The sequence below is a fragment of the Clytia hemisphaerica genome, unplaced genomic scaffold, assembly GCF_902728285.1.
Source record: "Clytia hemisphaerica strain Z4C2 unplaced genomic scaffold, Clytia hemisphaerica genome assembly, whole genome shotgun sequence".
NCBI lineage: Eukaryota > Metazoa > Cnidaria > Hydrozoa > Leptothecata > Clytiidae > Clytia > Clytia hemisphaerica.
In genome coordinates this window covers 211,076-231,803 of record NW_027103553.1, presented here as the reverse complement: position 1 = coordinate 231,803, position 20,728 = coordinate 211,076, and the positions used below count along the sequence as shown (strand labels likewise).

At 36.8% G+C, this 20,728-nt stretch overlaps 1 protein-coding gene across 2 annotated transcripts; it reads right to left on the bottom strand.

The window, feature by feature from the left end:
• Nucleotides 1–2,559: 2,559 nt before the first annotated feature.
• Nucleotides 2,560–10,683, bottom strand: LOC136800351 (solute carrier family 38 member 10-like). Of its 2 annotated transcripts, none has more exons than XM_067056985.1 (12): nucleotides 10,575–10,683; nucleotides 10,010–10,127; nucleotides 9,679–9,724; nucleotides 9,194–9,287; nucleotides 8,546–8,683; nucleotides 7,989–8,110; nucleotides 6,965–7,067; nucleotides 6,028–6,127; nucleotides 5,346–5,437; nucleotides 4,641–4,758; nucleotides 4,132–4,247; nucleotides 2,560–3,107 (listed from the first exon to the last, which is right to left on the bottom strand). In XM_067056985.1, the coding sequence occupies exons 1-12, from the start codon at nucleotides 10,662–10,664 to the stop codon at nucleotides 2,655–2,657; spliced, it is 1,590 nt and encodes a 529-aa protein (XP_066913086.1). In that variant the 5' UTR covers nucleotides 10,665–10,683; the 3' UTR covers nucleotides 2,560–2,654. The 2 variants fall into 2 exon arrangements, with proteins under 2 accessions (XP_066913086.1, XP_066913087.1); XM_067056986.1 differs by having other exon boundaries at nucleotides 2,981–3,107; nucleotides 4,212–4,247.
• Nucleotides 10,684–20,728: the final 10,045 nt, after the last annotated feature.

Sequence of the window (20,728 nt, the reverse complement as noted above, 5' to 3'; positions counted from 1 at the left end):
CAACATGGAGAAAAGCTATATTTTCTTATTTGGTTAAAGGGAATTTCCCCAAAATACGAAAATCCGTCTTTTAAGGCGAATAAGAATTTTCCAGGAAAAACCACTTCAGCCATTCTTTAGAGAATCTTGCCCTCCATCTTTGTACAAAAAATCAGAAAAAAGTAATGACAGGATTTTGCACAAAGTCCAAAAAATCCTATTTTTAGGCAGTTTTTGGCCAAAATTTGCCCAAATATATATTTTTTCGAAAATCGGGCTCCGACACATTTTAGGCATTGCCATTTTGCATCATTGTGCAAAAAATCTGAAAAAAATAATAAGTCAACATTGAGAAAAGCTATATTTTCTTATTTGGTTAAAGGGAATTTCCCCCAAAATGCGAAAATCTGTTTTTCAAGGCGAATAAGAATTTTCCGGGAAAAACCACTTCAGCCATTCTTTAGAGAATCTTGCCCTCCATCTTTGTACAAAAAATCAGAAAAAAGTAATGACAGGATTTTGCACAAAGTCCAAAAAACCCTATTTATAGGTAGTTTTTGGCCCAAATTTGCCCAAATAAATTTTTTCTCAAAAATCGGGCTCCGTCACGTTCTGGGCATTGCCATTTTGCATCATTGTGCAAAAAATCAGAAAAAACTAATGAGCCAATCCTGAGAAAAGCTGATAACAGACAGACGAACAAACGGACGGACGGACGGACGAGGGTTAATTTATAGAACCTCCACCGGGGCAGTGGCGGCCTGGCAGGGGGTGTAGGGTGTACAGTGCACCACCCAGAAGACCTGAGAGGGGCGCCAAAAAAGCTTTTCAAGGGGGCGCCAAAATTCTTTTTGATGTTTGGTAGGGCGATTTTGCGCCCTTTGACACGTTTTTAGCGCCTTCTATAAGTGCAATGTAATTTTTTTTTCGCCTGCGGCGCTTCGTTTTATTTTCCAAATTTTCCAAAACTACTATCATCATTGAATTGCGAAAGGTCAAAGCAAGAGAAGTGTTGTGTATCCACCAGGGGTTAAAGAGGATGCTCACCCCCACAATGAGAGATTGATCGAAACTGCGCGCTGTGGTTTTTGTGGTCTTATGCGGACTAACTTTCTCCTTTTTAGAATATCTTATAAGCTGTTTGACCTTTCTTACACCAAATTTTTTTGCCTGCGGCGCCAGAATTACAAAGAACCCTTATTCTTGCCAACTTTCGAATGTTTGGGGCCTCTTTCAGCCATTGATCTTTAATGGAGAGTAAAGTAAGACCAGGAAATAACAAGGAAATAGATATCAAATTATCACTGACACCACCTTCGTATAAATAAAAGTTTGTTAACTCAGAGATTCCGGGCGTTACTTTCAACCAGTCACTGCTCTTACAGTTTAATAGTTTCACTTAATGGTATAGGGCGCAAATAAGGACAAAAATACCAGGGGCGCCAATTTCATAGTTTGCACCACCAAGAAAATTAAGCCAGGCCGCTACTGCACCGGGGTACCCGGAGGTAGGTCCAAAAAGTATGTGAATTAAAATTGATGAGTAAGCAAACGATATCACTCTCATTTAAAAACAAAACCTTTAAAGTCTTACTTAGATGACTCATAAAAAACAAAACTTAAAAGAAATTGCACTCTGTTAAATCTCTATTTTTTTGAGCTATTTATAAATACGTAAAAAAATTCGATAAGATAAATACTATATTTTGTACCTAAAAAAATTCTACCAGATACCACCACACATAATCAAAAGACCCGATTCGAAAAATATAATTTTTCGAAAGAAAACATTTTTCATTAAAAAAGCAACAAATCCAGAGTAAATAAAGGACCCCCGAGATAGTTCCAAAACAATCCGAAAGGTTTAGACCGAAAAATTCAATTTAAAATATCGACTAAAAATGATAAAATAGTGCAAGACCAGTCGGCACTGAAGTATATTTCCTTTCTTCAATCAATATATAGAAAGTTCTTGGACCGTCTTTTCATGTATAAAACACTTAACTGGTTGAGAAGTGAAGACCCTAAAAATTAGCCAGGCAAAACTTTATTGCTTAAAATTCTGTAAAGACAGTTTTGGCACAATCTAGGCTCCACGCGTGAAGGTAGCGCGGTGCTTTTTGGGTAATTTTCTCTATTTTTGAAAATTTGAAAATTACTAGATTGAGTGGAAAAAAAGGCAAGGAGCGAATTAGTAATCGAGTTGGGTGCCCCTATCCTCTCGGCACCCATAAAAACAGTTACAATATTGAAAGCCACTGTCAACAAAAAACTCTCATAAATGACGTTGGTCGACGTTCGACATACTCCCTTATTCGGATGAAAATCCAATTCCCCTTGAAATTCGCGAACTGTGTTCTCTTTACTCAAACAGTCGTAACCCTCAATAATTATCATCAAGAAAAAATAACACACGTTGGCGCTTTCCATCATGAAACAAAATGTATATGAAAAAATATCTAAAATTTTATCAAAACGATGTATTCATGATTATGCGCCACTAGAGAGTCTTTTGAAAACGCTTAAAATGTTCCACCCAATACGTCACTTAAACAATAGAAAAAGTGACGTATTGGGTGGAACAAAAACAGAAAAGTTGCATAATTTCGTGAAGTGGTGAATATCATAAATAGAAAATCAAACCTTTACTTTTGTGGCAAGGGATGAACGCGATTTCAAGAACCGACCGTTCTATTCTTTCCTGCTAAAGGCTTTCCAAGGGGTATGCTCGATTTAATGTTTATAACACCCTCGCTTTCTTGACCTTGTCCTTTCGTAACTACTTCATTTTGATGGTCTTTTACTGTTTTTCCTTTCTCAATCATATTTTCAGAAGTTATGACGTTATCAGTGATGCGTTTGTTTATAGTCGAGGTGGTTGTGGTTGACTGTTTAGCTATTCGTTGTAAAGAAGCTTGATGGATTTCAAATTTCCCTGTTGATGGGATCGCACGCTGGATCTGTTGGAGCTCAACTTGCTTTTGCTGCTGTTGTTGCTGTTGCTGTTGTTGCTGCTGCTGTTGTTGCTGCCGCTGTTGTACAACAGGTTCTTGTTGCACGTTATTGATGGACGAGAGGACAGAAATGGTACTAAAGACCATGCTGAAAACACTGATCACCAAAATGAACTAAAAAGAAAGAACGATGAAACGCATGTAAAGATAGATAAAAGAATCGATATTTTACGTATAATAGAGTCTAATTCTGGCTGAACTTTGTTTTTTAATAATCTTTGATGATGCTGAGTCCAGTGAAGTAGACAAGGGGAGCATTTGACGAGGTTGCCATTTTGAATGAAAAACACCAAAATTTCAGAAGAAAGACTATTAAGTGGATAAATTTTCGCGCGGATAAATTTTCGCGGTTTTCGCGAAATTTGGCCATTTTTCGCGAAATTAGTCCACGCGAAATTTTTGAAGGCCTTTGATTCGCAAAAATTAGTCCACGCGAAATTAAATGGAATTTTACAATCGCGAAAATAAAAGTTTGCGAAATCTAGATAACATGTTACAATCAAAACATATTACAAGTTCAACTCTCCATTTCAATTGTAAACTCTAGTAACCTCTTAAAGTATTTTCTTTTAAGTTTTTTGAAGGCTTTTTAGTGACACTGTCTGCCTTTGTTCGATTAAAAAACACACATCTCTTTTCTAGTTACAATTTATATAGTAGCAAAATTAAATAAAGAAGGCCATTTTCGCGAAATTTAATCCACGCGAAAATTTTAAAGACCCTTGATTCGCGAAATTTAATCCACGCGAAATCTTTAAATTCTCGTCTCGCTAAAATTAGTACACGCGAAAATTTATCCACTTAAGGTACTTGGATAATTAAGCTGTTTTGAAACAAGCATGAATAACAGATCTGTTATTTTGATATAAAAACATTGCCTTATCCTTTTTTACCTTCCAAAAACAACTAAAATTCGGCGGACGGTAAGCAAAAACTAAAAATTGAGAACTATCATATACTACCGGACCACTTAATTCCCAAATCAAGTCTATAAAAAAGCTTTAAGTGGACCCCAGGCTATATTGCACGTGAATCTCTGCTTTGTAAGCATAGAGGTACAACTCCTTTCTTTATCATAAAAAAAATATTTTAATCCTATTAAGAGGCTAAAAACTTCAGGATAATCATCTTTACAAACCTGTGCGATTTTCTTGGCCCTATCCTTCGCTCCATTGGCCAAAAACAAACACGTGGGAACGATCAAACATAAGAATGTACCTACTAAGGCTCCTGTTACTGATAACACCATCTCAACTGGAATGAAAAGAAGTGGAGAATTTATAAGCGAATAAATGAAATCCCTTCTCTAAGAAAACATTAATTGAAACGAATAAACGAGTGAATGAACAAATGAGATGAACGATGAACGAACGAACGAACGAACAAATGAACGAACGAACAAATGAACGAATGAACGAACGAACGAACGAACGAACGCATTGACGAATGGATCAATGAATGAATGAATGAATGAATGAATGAATGAATGAATGAATGAATGAATACGAAGAAATTAACCATGAGATCTTTTCGATCGTTTAAACATAACTTCTGGCTGTTGGATATTTAAAGTTTATATCCAACAAAAAAATGTCAAAATATCAATGGCAAGGAAAATATCTACTGTAGACATATAAGAAAACTTACTTTTCGGAACGAGAATACCGATAATGAGGGTCACTCCGACCGCACTGAAAGTGATCAAGTTGAAAACCTGTGGAGCGATGTAATCTGAGGCTGACGAAATCATGTCTTCCAGAACACCCTGTGTGGAGTTGAAACATGTTTCAATGTCTTTGAAAATACCAACTTCCAAAAGGTAAAGTTGATATAATGAGGGAGAGAGTGTTTCGTTTTTTTAGTGTACTCTTAGGTTTCAAATAAACGCCCCCCGCTTGTTAATTTTTCGAAAATTTTCCAACCCCCCGGACCTTGTTTTATTAGGACCCCCCGTTTATCAATTTTTAAGAACATTTCCTGCTGTCAAAGAGAAGGCCCCTTATTTTGCTCTAAATAGCCTGAATTTAGCCTATAGCTACCTTATTTTTGGGTTTTCAGAAGTACAATTTCCACCCCTCCTGGCCATTAGGTCCCCCGTTTATTAAAATCTCGAAAATTTTCCAACCCCATCTGTTCATTTGGAACCTAAGAGTAAAGGTTTGGCGTAACGTTGTTTTGATCACATTACAACAAAGTGAAGAATTTCAACAAAACAATTACAAAGCATAAACTTCATCAACCTTTAAGACGATGGATGTTTCTTACATCTGCCTTGTCATAAAATTAAAAAACAACAAAAAAGACGAAAACCCTCCCTTAGGGAAAAAGGAAGAAAAGAGCTTGCTGGGTTACCTGTTTCTTTTTGGAGAAGACGAGAGAGTTGATAGCAGAGCGAACGGGGAAAGAAAGTAGCGGAAAACTGATGATGACTGAACACCAAAATCCTGAAAATAAAATCAACAAATATTGAACAATCAGAAATCCAGAAAAGTCAGGTGAGTGCTGAGTACTCAAGTCTGGGGGTGTGTTTCTTCTTACGGCGGGCAATTGGCCTTTGGGTAGTAAAAAATGGCTTGAATGGGAGAAGTTTGGCAGGTTCCAGTCCATCATCGATGAAAATTTCAGCCTAAAAAATCAGGAATAGACGAAATACTTTCCTTGTAAACCAGTGGTTTTTTTTCAACGAGAATTTAAAATAAGTCGGACGTCCTGCCCTGTTCAATAATGTTTTATCTAACACGTGAAACTGAAAGATTTGAAAATATCCAAGATACAGATAATTGTCGTTAATTTGAAGTCGACCAATCGTGATCGAATTACAGGAATATTCCAATTAAAGAAAGTATTTCACGAGTGGCACAGTCGGTTCGAATTAAAGAATGGTTTGAAAAATAAAAGTTAGAATTAGCCAGAGTCAGGTTAAATTCTCTTTTTCTCTTGACTGGTGTATAAAAGTGCGAAAGTCAAGAAATCGCAGAATCTCATATATCGTTCAACACTTTATAAAATCTAGTATGATTGTTTGAACACTCACCTAGCTTGATGAACTGCGTGATAACACCTGGTACAAAATTTTCCAAAATATCTCCATGGATATGTGATTGGTAAAACGCCAAATATCCAAAACTGCCAACCTTTGGAACAGAGTGAGTGAGGGAGAGTATTAAAGACGCATCAAGAAAAAATCTCAACAACAAATCTTAAACACTCGCTAGCATTAACTTAACTAACGTGTTACTTCGAAACCCCCTTTATTTGCGTCTTTTGGAACACGAAGTTGAGTAGGAAATGACAAGTGAACAAAAATTTAAATTCAAAAAAGAAGGAAAAGGAAAAGGTAAACTTCCCTGATTTTAGACCGACTTAAGCTTGGAGATTATGATTTTATGTCAACCGACAAAACTTTGTAGATGAGGAGACTTAAAAATGATCACGATTTGGTTTACAGAAAGAATTATTGAAGCCAAAGCATATTTAGTGGCTCCAATCGCTCCAACCTCTAATTGTAACCACTGACCTCTATAAACCCTAGACTAAGCTACATTCGCCATCTTTGAATGATCGAAGTTTTCAAGAAACGTAATACCTTTTAATGTGGGTAAATATCTAATTTAATGAAATTTTCAGTTTAAAAAGTGTTTTGACCCACATGGTACCACTTTAAAAAAATCTCCGACCAAGGATTTTGTTTGCTTAGGGTTGAGAAAGCACAGGGGTCTACAGAGGTAAGTGATTGTAACGTGATTCAGGTTCTGAGTAACTTACCCTAACACATTTAGTGGCTATCCCCAATTGTACAGTGTAGAAGAAAAACAAAATTTGAATTATAGTACTTCAAGTTTCATCTTTATCGAATCGTCAGCTATCAAATGAAATAATATCCCACTGACCTCTATAAACCTTAGACTAAGCTACATCCCCAATCGTCCAGGGGTCTATACATAGATGTCAGTGATTATAGCCTTACTTACCGACACGTAGATGATGGAGACAAGATCAACAGCTTGATTGATAATCCCTGTCATTGTCAGCATGTTAGGATCAGGAAGCGCTGCATACATCACCAGTACTTGCCTGTGTAGAGAGCAAAAAAATGTTCTTACTAAACGCCTCAAAACCCATTTGTAATTTTTCTCCACCCCCGCCCCGTTTATTAATTTGTGTCCAACTCCCGACCCATTTGTTAGTGAAGAAGATTTCCTTATTTTGCTCTGCGATGAAAGATGAAAAGCTTTGTGCAGAGAACAAATGATGTACTTTCAGGTACTCACTACAGTGGATTCTCTCTAATTCGATCTTCATAAAGTTATATTTCAAAACTCACCTACGATGAGTATTAAGTACTCTTTTAATGGTTGTTCAATAAACACATTATAATTCGATCTTCATGACACCAAAAGTATTCGTCGAATTAGAGAAAGATTCGAATCACAGAGAGTAATTTAACTCAAGAAAGTTTAAACTACAGAAAGACTCAAATAATAGAGGTTCGAATTACAGCGAGCTGACTGTAAACGCTTCTCGCCCCGTTTGTTGTTAATTTCCGATTTTTTTTCCATCCCCATTTGTTAAATTTTGAAAATATTTTAACTTGTCAAAATAAGATTTCCTTATTTTGCTCTAAAGATGAAAAGCCTGGTTTTAGTGTACAGTCGACCTTCGCATATTCGGGCTTCTATTATTCGAATATTTCTTTAATTCGAACTTATTCTCAGTTTCCGTTCATAGAGACTCCTTCAAAGATCTCCTCAATTCGAATCTCTCTTTAGCTTAACCGTCAGGGAGAACCCTCTTAAATTCGAATCTCTCTCTTATTTGAACAAATAAGATTCTCCGTTTGAGTTCGAATTAGCGAGAATTAACTGTCAACTGCACCCCATTTTGAGGTATTTAGGGGTACACTTTCATCCCCACCGGTAATTAGGTTCTTCCCCTGAATTATAAAAGCTTCGAATGAGAGAGAGAGAAACAGTCGAATGGAAAACAAAGACTTACGTTTGGCAAGTAAAGGCCATCGCAATAATGGGTAGGATTTGGAAAATAGCAGATGGATCCCATAGCTTTGCTTTGTGAACCCATTGAAATGATAAAAAAGTTGGTAACGCCATCAAAGTGATCTGTAAAAGTAAAGATAGCAGGCGACTTTAACTCAGCTGTCAAAATTCTACTTAGGGTATTCGAAACAATCGAAGGGGTTTGGCATAATGTCTTTAGAGAATAAGCATGAAGATACCTGTCAAAAGAGCTGTCTTAAATTTTTTAAAGCTTCTACGATTGTTGGTGGCGCGAAAAATGGCAGTTTATGAAAAGGGTATTTTTCATTTAATAGTAGACCATAATTAATCTGGTTTTAAAAGGCCATAATGGAAGTTGTTACGAAAATTTGAAACAAACAGTATGTCACAAAAAACAATCAAGAAATTTCTATCGCTACAATTTTGTATTAATTACAAACTTGATAAAATGAACTGGACACATGATTTAGATTTTTTCATTTCGACTTCGAGACACTTGGTTCGAGAAATGTTTACAATTTTATTAAAAACACTTACAATGACAATGAAAAGTCCATAAAAACAAATGGAGAGCATGTTCAAGCTGGATAAACTAGAGATGTTTCTCATCAACGCCAAGGGAAGAATGCCACCGCAAGACAGCGCCATCAAAAACGTCCTCAGCGTCCATGTTTTCTGTAGAGCAAAAGCAAATACGAATTTAAGATATTCTTTTTTATTGTAAAGATAGGAGGTGCGTCTCTAGGCTGAACAAAAGAAGTCCTCAAAACTTGTGCTCGTGCGGTGCTAATGGGGAGAAAGTTGTCCTTTCTTTTGTTCAAGAAATGCTGAGTAAGCAAATAGTAGGATCTACGTTAAAGGTGTCCTTTAAAAAGACTTAACCTTCGATAAAAAACTGTCAAAGAATGGGACTTTTTTTCCAAAATTCAAGTTCAGATTTTTTCACTATCTAACACAGAAAAACTGTTTTGATCTTTTCGGGGGATTGCTCTCAAGCAAATTGAACAAAATCTTTTGATTGATAAGTGATCTACTATGAAGAAATTCCTAACGTTACGTTACACGTACGTTAAGGGCATGCACAATACACAAATTGCTTGATTGATAAAATTATGGATGATTGTGTATGTAACTTCAAAGGAAAAATTCAATGATCAAGTGATATTTAGGATGTTGTATAGTTACCTCAAAAGATAAGAAGGAATGAACAACTGATGGTGCTAAGTCTCCAATGACAACTTGAAATGCAATCAGCGTTCCACACAGCAATGCTATTGTACTGAAAAAAAAAAGGTTTTTCACTGCAAAATTGTGTATTTGATTCCGCGTGTGGACGCAGAGATTCACTCTGAAGAGTCATTCAACGAGAATAACAGACTTGCTCCACAATATTTTAGGCTGGCGCAATCTTAGAGCATGTAGTGTATTTCTTGGATAATATTTTTCTAAAAACTAGTCCATAATAATATTCAATACACTTCATTTTCTGAAGATTGCACCGGCATGAAACACCATGTAGCAATTGTCTTCATTTCTCGATGTTTTGCTCGAATCTTTCGAAATGAAAAGTGCTTGGTGATTCTATTTATTTTACTTTCATTGCCATGAAAATGCATTAAAACAATTCAAATCTTTATGAAGAAAAAGTAGTTCTCATTAAGGGGGCTTACCTAACTTCAACTATCAGCTTTCCAAGGTCACCAAAGCTGTGTTGAGCTGAATAAAAGAAAAAATAGCGATAAAAATTATTTTTGTTTCATATAGTTTTAAAATCTTTAAGATTTCCATAATGTAGACAACGATACGAATGCAACAAAGGTCGAAAATACTAAAACCAGCAATTATTATGTACATAAATATAAAAAAATCTACTAAAACCTTAGTGAAGAAGAAGACAAGATTCATCTCTTTTTCTTTGAACCAAACTTGCCTCAGTCTAACAAATCTTTGTATGTGTATTTTTTAAGTGACCTATATTTTAGAAGTAGCAAAATTTCTTACCGATCTGTTCTAAAGTTGGCTTTCTTGAAGCACTGGAAGCTCTCAATAGGTATTCACAAGTCTTCTTGGTCAGGTAACCATAAAATAGTATCATGAGAGAAGCCAGCACCAATCCACACTGAAAAATAATGGAAAGGCATGTTAAAAAGTATGCCTGAAGCAAGTATCAGACCAGATTAAAAATAATGAGGAAAAATTGCAGTTCAGTCAAATAAAATAAAATACATATCATTATTTTGTTTGGTGAACAAGTCAACAAAAAAAGTGCTCGACACCAAAGATAGAGCTTCCATTAAAATCATATTATTTCTAGACAGTGATTGGCGTTATTTTAACTGACTGAATGACACACCATGAAATACCAAAAAAAAAAAAAAGTTCATTAAATTGCTAATTCATTCAATTCAACATTATCTCATCATTTCTATCAGAAAAAAGCAGCCATGTTTTGAGGGTTACTTTAAAAAGGAATATCATTTCGAATAGAAGGTTTTTTTGTTGTCTTTTCAGTGAAAACATAAAATTTTCTATTCATCCAATATTATATTCATCCATATATACATACCTTTTCAAAACAAAAAGGCATTGCCAGAACTCCCACACCAACGACTGAGTTTGCAAAGCTGAAAACCCATGATAAATTATTTATTGCCATTTTACATTAATCCTATTATTGTATATAAAGCTCAATCATAAGTTTTATCATAATAACATTCTTTAACTCGCATAAGTTATAGCATGTACCAAATACGTCAAAATTACCATGATAATTATTAAGTTGCAAATGACCAAACAAATCACTGAACATGAAGGGTTACTATAGTGGTTTATAAATGGGTGTGAACCTAATTATTTTTTTCACTCGTTTTTGCAAAAAATGGTAAAAACTTGATTAAAAGAAGTCATGAAAACTAAGAATTGAATTTCTCAAGAATGGTTCCAATTCTCTTTGAGCTATATACCACCAAAGTTGATAATTTTTGAACAAAAAAAATGTCAAAAATGTTTTTTATCTCAACCATTAGGAAGGGTTTTCGATTCCTCGATACATTGATGTTTTTGTTTCAATCCAATCATAATTGCAAACTTCTTTTGAGAGGGGGGAATTTTCGAAATGTTGAGGTTTTCTAGTTTTAAAAGTCAATCATAATTCTAAATTTTAAATTTAAAAGGGAGAAAATCCTTGATATGTATATCAATGTTTATTGCTTTAAACAGCTTGGTAAAATCCGTGTGTTTTGCTTATGATACAAATGAGCTCTCACATTCTTTTCACGCCCCCTGACAGTTATCTGGTACCAGATGTGGAATTATGCTACAACACGCTTTGCTCTGAAGGTCAGCATATTTTAACATCTAGAAGGTTTGCATTACGAGATTTGACTTGACTGCGTTCAAAGATTTTTCTCAGAGCTTGGAAACAATTTACAGCAAGCCTTGTATCTGATTCCAAATTGCACACGGGTACTAGGCACGCCCCCTGGCAATTATCTGGTACCAGATGTGGAATTATGCTACAACACGCTTTGCTCTGAAGGTCAGCATATTTTAACATCTCGAAGGTTTGCATTACGGGATTTGACTTGACTGCGTTCAAAGATTTTTCTCAGAGCTTGGAAACGATTTACAGCAGGCTTGTATCTGATTCCAAATTGGATACGGGTGCTAGGCAGAAAATATAAACAAATCTGATTCGCATCAGATTTGTTACATTTTTTGACTTACACCATATTCGCATATGGTTTGGGATCATGTGCTAACTTGCTTATGTAAAAGTAAACAAACATAAACAATCCTTATTTTAGCTTCATTTACATGAAAATACAACTTTAAAACATAAATTTCTTGCTTTTTCCTATTTACCTAGACATACTCAGTAACTATTACACTAACCTTCATAGTTTTCAGGACCTCAAAAGTGAATTTCAATGTGCTCTGTAAAATTACAAAATTGGGCTGTTCTGTTGGCACACAAAAAGTGAAGTTAATCGTTTTTTAATAAGATACAAACTACCTATACAGAAGTCTGTAAACAATGATATATTCCTTACTAATCTGTAATACTTATTCTATTTTCAGTCAGGGTCAATATAATATATACAAACACAAATAAACCACCAATGGTCATATTATTCTTGGCGACGAAGATAAACCACATCAGAAAGTACACAGGACACCACAACAGACATAAGATCAATTGCATACAAGGTCAAGAATTCCAAGTGGTAACCTGTTCTTGTTTCTTACATTTGATCTCTCACCCAATACAGTGCGGTAAGTCAAGCTTATTAATACATTCAGCTTTCACCAAACGGTGAACTACCAGCCCCACTGACTGGTCAGCTTGCTTCTAAAAGATTGACGGTATCCACACTCAAGGGTAAGTCAAACTACTCCTTCCTGTTTTATAGTACACTCAGCTTTCACCTAACGGTGAACTACCAGACCCGAGTGGCTGGTCTGTTAGTAATGAGTTCTAATAACGCATCGCAACTATTTTTTGACCCTGACTGCCATCCAGATGATACTCTTAAATCATTCCTGGAATTCACTCAAGACTACGAACTGCGTTATGCCGCAATGTACCCGGACCCTCCCAAAGTCTCATTGGACTCTGCGCTCCAGAGATGGAAACTGGGAAACAACAATAGAAACCCCACAATGACGGAGTACGACGACCTGATTGAACAATGGAAAGCAAAGGATATGATTGCCAAATTCTTAGGTATCTACTCATCCAGACGCCTTGTCAGTGACTGGACAATGGCTTTACCAAATGAGAAGGCTAGAAAAGATGCCACATGGACTCAATTCAAAGACACCTTACAGGCATACTACAAACCTACTGAGAACCTGACACTGAAACACTTCCAGTTTAGGTCTCTTTGCCAAGAAAGAGGTGAAGCATTCATTGCGTTCTGCAACAGAGTTGAAAAAGAGGCAAATCATTGTCAGTTTCAATGTATAAACCCAGATTGTACAGCCTTATCAACCGCGGTTCGAGACCAAGTAGTAATCGGGTTATCAAGCGAGGAAATCCGTGAGGAAGCCCTCAAAAACTCATGGGAACTCAGTTCACTTCGAAAAGAAGGAATGCGCCTTGAAAGTGCAGCTAAAAGTGCATCAGAAATTTCCGGCGAAGGGAAAGTTAATAAAGTATTAGGGAAATACTCCAGGAAAAACCAGAATCATAATAGAAGAAAGGAATCCCAACAATCAAACAAGACAAACCCACAGCATGTTTCTTCTGTGGCTTAACAGGAAAAAGACAGGACATCATGACACATGCACGACAATGTCCTGCCAAGACATCCATTTGTAGTAACTGTAATAAAACGGGCCACTATGCAAAAGTATGCAAAAGCGGGTCCAAAGAGAAAGCAATACATGAAATGCAAGAGGCATCATCCATTGATGAAGAGAATGAGGTCTACAATGTCAATCTATTCAGGATCAACAATTTCAGCGAAAGCAACCAAGACGAAGACTTCCAAACACAAGTACTCATCAACAACCACCTGGACACAGTGCTTGCAGACACTGGGGCAAGAATATCCGTATGCAGTCGCAACACAGCCAGCAAATGGAACATACTTGAGAGAATGAGCGATACTACCCTCAAGATCAAGCCATATAAAAGCAAACCCATACCAGCAATAGGGATGAGCACATGTAGTGTGTCATTCGGGGATAGAACAGTCCCAGTGCAATGGTATATCATTGAAGAACCGTGTGAGTCCATACTCTCCGGTCCAAAGGCAATGCAACTGGATATTGTCAAGTTTAACCACAGACCCGAGGTACTAGTCCCAATTAAAATGGTGGAGCTCAAAGACAACCCATTAAAGGAGAACTTACAAGAAATCATTGGATCAAAGTCGTCTGTTTTCAAAGGAATTGGTAAGTTAAAGAATTACGTTGTTAAGCTTCCTGCTGATCCATCGGTTAAGCCGATAGCGGAAGCCCCAAGACGAATTCCATACCACTTAAAAAGTCGTATTGAGGAGGCTATTGCAGACATGAAATCCCAGGATGTAATTGAGGAGCTCCCTCCTGGACAACAAACCCCATGGATATCTAACATTGTCATTGCACCCAAGGATGACGGGAATATACGGATCACACTTGATGCCAAAAATGTCAACAAAGCACTCCTATCATCAAACTTCCCAATCCCACGGCCGGAGGATATTAAAGCACAACTTTCAGGCAAAAAGATCTTTTCCAAAATAGATCTAAAATCAGCATTCTGGCAACTCGAAATAGCAGAGGAAGCCAGAAACCTGACAGTGTTCCATGTGAATGGTAAGCTCTATAGATACAAAAGACTGGTTATGGGACTCAAGCCATCACAAGGGGAGTTGAACGCAGCCTTACAACCCCTATTTTCTAACCTTCCGGAGGTCCATGTAATACATGATGATATCGTTATTGCTACAGATGACGAATCATCGCACGTGATAATAATAGAAAAGGTCCTCTGCATACTCCACGAAAATGGTCTTACACTAAATAAAGACAAATGCAAGTTCGGTGCAAAGGAGATTAAATTTTGGGGCATGATCGTTTCAGCCTCGGGAATTCGTCCTGATCCTGAGAAAGTCGAAGCTTTAAATTACTTGACCACTCCTCGAAATAAAGAGGAGTTAATCAGTTTCATTTGCATGATGCAGAGTAATGCTGATTTCATCGAGGGATTTTCTCAAAAAGCATCGACACTCAGGGAGCTCACAAAGAAAGGAGTAAGATTCAAGTGGGAAAAGAAACATAATGACGCCTTCTACACTTTAATAGAAGCGTTCCGTAAGGATGTACTTCTGCGTTACTTCGACCCAGAAGCCCGAACATTCATTATCGTTGATGGACATAAGACTGGATTAGGAGCAATACTAGCACAAGGCCCAACACCAGAAGACGCAAGGCCAGTAGCACTAGCCTCAAGAACCACTAACGTATCAGAGAAAAGTTGCCCTCAACTAGATTTAGAAGCGGCTAGTCTTGATTTTGGCCTTAGACGATTCCGAGAATATGTTGTTGGTTCGCCGGCACTTATCAAGGTGATTACTGATCATAAACCCTTGATACACATATTCAACGGACGACGTCATGGCTCAATCAGGACCAGGCGGATAAAATTGAATCACCAAGATATTCCCTTCATTGTTGAATATCAGAAGGGCTCACTCAACCAAGTTGACTACATGAGCAGACATGCAAGGAGGCTCTCAAGCCTACCCATTGCACAACGTCAGGAGTGTAATGATATAAACAATCTACTCTATACACTTCATACAACACAAGTAATGGACCACATTACATTAGCAAGAATAGCCAAAGAAACAAGTGCGGATAGAAACTTAAATGAAATTCAAAGGTGTCTAAGAATGGGTTACTCGAAAATTCCCAAAAACGCAAACAAGGAGACAAAAAGATTCGGTCCTATCATGCAGGAATTAACAATGGTTGCCAATGGCATTATACTTAAAGATGACAGAATTGTTCTGCCAGAATCATTACATAACCTGGCCATAGAACTAGCACATCGAGGCTCACATCCTGGACAAAGTGGAATCGAGAGAAGGCTCAGATTCCACTTCTTCTTCCATGAAATGTATAACAAGGTTAAAAAGTTCGTGACTTCATGCAAAGATTGTGCAATCTTTGTTGACAAAAAAACCAAAGAGCCCATAACAAGCCATAAGGTGCCTAACAAATCCTGGGAAACAGTGGCTGTGGATTTATTTGGACCTATGCCTTCTTCGAAACACATAGTTGTCGTACAGGACCTAGGATCCAGATACCCGGCTGCTAAGCTGGTAACGTCCACTAAAGCAGAAAAGGTCATTCCAGCGCTCGAGGATTGATGAGTATGGCTACCCGGAAAATCAGATATCGGACAATGGTCCACCATTCAACAGCAAAAAAATGAAGGAATTCAATGAAACTCATGGGACAGCTGCTAGGTTTTCAACGCCATATTTCCCTAGCCAAAACCCTGCAGAAACCTTTATGAAAACAGTAGGAAAGACAATGAAAATAAACAGGCATTCCAGACAAAACGAGGCAGAAGCCTTGAGAGAGGCATTAAAAACATATAGACAAACACCACACCCAGCAACAGGTATACCACCAGCAAACATGCTCTTCAGGGATGGCTTGAAACACAAATTTCCCCGAAAGGCATCCACCAACGAGGAGGTGGACAATGCACGAGAGGCAGACAAGGAGAAGAAATGCAAACGACAGGAAGCAACTAACGCCTCAAAATACAGGAAAAAGTCTACCATTCTTCCTGGGGATTTAGTCCTTGTTAGGGACTGGACAAGGAGGTCCAAATTCGATCCCATATTTCTTCCTTCACCATTTCTAGTTCAGGAACGAAACGAAGAAATGAAGAACGTACTATTAAAAGATCTAAATTCGGCAAGAACTCTACTAAGGCACCTTGACGGCGTCAAGCAACATCACTTTCCTTTTAATGAACCCGTACCGGATAAAGCCCCTTACAAAGAAATACCAAACACTGGAGATCTAGAAGAAGCAGCAAAAAGCTTCATCGAGGAGGAAGACGACGGAGAAATTATCCAACATGCATGATCCTCTACCAAATGACATCCCTGCCCTACCAGATACAAGGATGGATCTTATTCCACAAAGGGTATCAACAAGGGTGCGAAAGACGCGAAAACGCTACATTGAGATGTGTTGACTAAACTACTCTTTTGTTCTTAGATATGGGGAAGACAAAATTACACAGAAGAACAAAGAAACAACAGAAATACTACCGCCACTTGGCTCGACAAAGCCAGAAGAAGATGTCAACCCAAGTCGACAAACGGAGGGTCGTCCTTAAGGAAAAACCAATATCAGCCAAGGAAGATGAAGCAACCAAGGAGGTGTTAGATAAAGTGCATAGCGATGATGCAATTTCAATCAATGCCTCTGATAATGACTTTAAATAATTTCTTTACCGTTATAATACATTCATTCCCTTATTCGAGTTTTTTATGTTTGTCAACACTATTTACTTTTATAAATAATTATTTTTAAATGTATCATCAAGTTCAATATACCTTTTTGATAATGGTGGTCATGATATATTCCTTACTAATCTGTAATACTTATTCTATTTTCAGTCAGGGTCAATATAATATATACAAACACAAATAAACCACCAATGGTCATATTATTCTTAACAAGTCTGTAGATCTTTCTGAAGACAAAATTGTCTGTTTTATACACGTTTGTACTACTGCTAGAGACTTTGACTGTTGTCGGTCAGTCGGTTGTGTTCAGTTGTCTGGCGGTCAACAGTCGTTTTGATAGGACCACACAAGATTATGCCAACAAAAGTTACTGAAAATGCAAAAAGAACTTTACCTGTTACTGTTTCTTTATGATCTTTGAGTTTGCCTTTGAGAAAATTCAGTAAAAATCAGTCACCAAAACAAACAAAAAAGAATCTACATTTGTGATGTGTGTATAAAACACTCTTTAAAAGGTTGGTGCATTTACAGAAATTACACTACTGTAAATACTAAAAGTAATACTAAGAAAGCAGACATTTTATATTGTTAAAAAATCCACCAAAACAAACCAAAAAACAACCAAAATCTAACAAAAGTTCTTCACTATTTGCAGACTTGCCCTTCCTTTTTGAATGTTGAATCCGAAATTTGCTTTGTCATTGAAGCGTCGAAACTATAAAATTACTTAGTTTTTGACGGTCGGCGCAGCAGACATTTTCATGCTAAATTTCTGTTCAGTCGGGACAAACAAAATTCTTTGAGCAAGTGAAGATATAGCCATTGAACCGACTGTTGTCGGCACATCAAAGGGCCACTACTAAACCTCTCCGATGGTATATTGGTCCTTAGAGTCTTAGGGTTGGCGGCCGCCAATACACCATCGGAATATCAGATAACCCTGACAGCTGACAATTAGGCTAGACTAGACGTACCTCTTTTCTCTTTTCTATTCTAACAATAAATGCTTACATAGTTGACACATAATACACATTGACAGAAGTATTCTCCATGCAATTTTTATATCAAAATCTGCAATAAAAACGAAAGTGGGTCTCTTCTTCTCAGTTGCTTCTGTAATTTGCTTCATTCATTCATCTGAGTGTCTTTTTTTAATTTCAACCAATGAGATTGCCGTATGATGAAGGGCAATGAATGGCCCTACTTTTTGGCGCTAATTGCTTATCGGAGCCTAGGATAACAAGTAGTCATTTAACTTTATTATTTGTTTCAATCAGTTACATCAATATGCCTTCTTACCTGTCTTTAAAAATATAAATAAAAGTAATCACGGAAAAGGACGCGAAAAAAAAAAAGACATATTATAAGTGTGAGAACAGAGTAATCAAACTCGTTAGAAAAAGTACCATTAGAAGTCATAAAAAATCAATAAATGCAATCCAAATTCCAGAGAACTTCATAATTCCCCAAACAACATTACATTACCGTGAAAAAGGGTAACTTGCATCAGTGGAGGCTAACATGCATAGCCCTCAAATGAAAGGCCCGGCTGGTCATTAAAATACGAAAATAAATCAAAACAAAAATGGTAGATAGCCATTCCGGGTTTGCTTGTTTTTTATTTGACGCTTATCAAAATCTTCAATTTTAGGTCAAACTTTGACAAGCAATTGTTCTTTGTGTAGTTGAGCTATAAAATTAATTATTTTCGAGTAATTTAGAGCTTTCTTTTAGCTTTCCAACCATATATAATAAGCAGGTGTAATATTCAACACTTTTGTCTAAAAATTTGTTTCAACGAAGGCCATTTTTAGAAAAATTAGATCTGCGGGACACACAAATTTCACAACTCATCTTTGATTTCAAAGCGCTGCGGAGGAAAAAATGTTCAGACATTGAAACTTTCCATATTTATCAGAAAATACCTGAGAAATCCAATGGTGCTACTCTCTGAAATTAATTCTTTCATTAAAGTTATTATTTTTTACTTTTCATACTTTGGCAAGCATTTTCAGCCTGAAAATGAGGACTAGAATTATAGAGAGTGGTACCACTGAAAAATTTGACTCTTTTTTAGCCTAAAACCAGTTATATTTTATATGCCATGGGGAATTTTTCCTCCACAGCGCTTTCATTACAAAGATAGGTAGGTTCAGCAATTTTAGCTTCCGCTTTATAACGTTTTTATTGTTTTTTTGCAATGCAATGTCTTCTTTTCAAAAAGATGTCTTTTCATTTCTTCCTTGAAGTGTTAGCAAGCCATTATGAAAAGAATTTGATAAAAGTCTGCAGTCAAAATGAAGATATCTGGAATATCTTGACTCAATACAAAAGCTTGAATTTTCAATTTTCGCAGCATATTTCGGTGCCATTTTATATGCCATTTCTGGGCTAAATTGTCAACCTCAAATGTCTAAAAAGGTGCTATTTTAACGGAACCAAAATCTCAATATCTCTGGAACCGCTTATCATTAGGAGGTGTATGACCCCTCATTTTTTTTCTTTTTTGAAGCTCTACAAGATGAACTAGGTTTGATTGCCATCAGAATAGTTTCAATTTGACCCTGGAATGGCTATGGTAGAGTAGAGCTGCGAGCGGAGCTGCGTATGTGTATTTTAATAACTAGCCAGGTCATTCATTTGAGGGCTATGCATGTTAGCCTCCACTGATGCAAGTTACCCTTTCTCACGGTACTATGTCAAACTCCCATCACATAAATTTTACAATTACGTCAGAGTACGTCAGAGTAGACTACGCTCGCCGCCACCGAAGAGGTTTATTTGGAAAGGGTAATTATATTTTATTGTTCGCTCCTTTTTTAAAGATTCGCCGGGTTGGAAAAGTATGAATTTCTTTGTACATATTTTACCTACCCCAAATATTTAGGAGGCTGAGTTTTAAACAAATCGTCATGTTGAAACGAACAATAAATGTATGTGTTTTATTTACCCCCTGGTGCCTTAACAAAAGAGACTTAACTCTTTGAAGGGATGAATTTTTTCTCATCTTTAGTTCTCAAACGCAAACGGGAATTTGACAGTCAGGAGTTCTATCCTAATTAAGCATATTTTTTTCGATCGCACGGACTTTCTTAATTAGGATTATCCCTTTGTTTTTCAATCCTAATTAAGAATATATATCAAATTTCCAGTTTTTTTCCAAAAATACAAATTTCCGCAGATTCTTATCAGCCTCCAATGAAAGAATTTAGTGTGTAGAGCAGATTTTGAAAGTTTGATACAGTAATATGGATGGAGTCTTGAGTTATGACATTTAGAAAAATGTTCTATTACCCGCGACAAAAACGCGTATAAAACGCGGGTGTATTGCCCTATCTACACCATTGCAGATAAACATTTATAATGTAGCACAGGCTTTAATATTCCTAATTAGAACTAACGTGCCTAATTAGGCAGATTTTTACTTATGGCGTCATTTTGAAGCCCTCCGCCCAAATTTTGTTTTAATTTTTGGCTCAATATATCATCTTTGACCTGCTCTATCTATACACCTTTTCGACCGTAGCCGCCAATCGCCGCGCAGCGTGCGCGCGTGAATTTAAAGAAGACTGGGACGAGTTTAGGGTGATAAAAAATCAAAACAAACCAAAATTGCTTAGTAGTTGGTAGTGTGGCTTGGCTGAAGAGAGTAAAAGTGATTATATAAAGTGGAAATTAATTGTGATTAGTGAAAGATTTAATGAAGTATAATTGATTCCTAATATATTACGAG

Excerpts from the sequence above, each read along its gene's own strand:
- LOC136800351 (XM_067056985.1), bottom strand. The coding sequence starts at position 10,664 with ATGGCAATAAATAATTTATCATGGGTTTTCAGCTTTGCAAACTCAGTC. Across the intron at positions 8,684-9,193 it reads ATTCCTTCTTATCTTTTGAG|AAAACATGGACGCTGAGGAC; the intron begins GTAACTATACAA and ends TTTGCTCTACAG. Across the intron at positions 4,759-5,345 it reads TCTTCTCCAAAAAGAAACAG|GGTGTTCTGGAAGACATGAT; the intron begins GTAACCCAGCAA and ends AACTCCACACAG.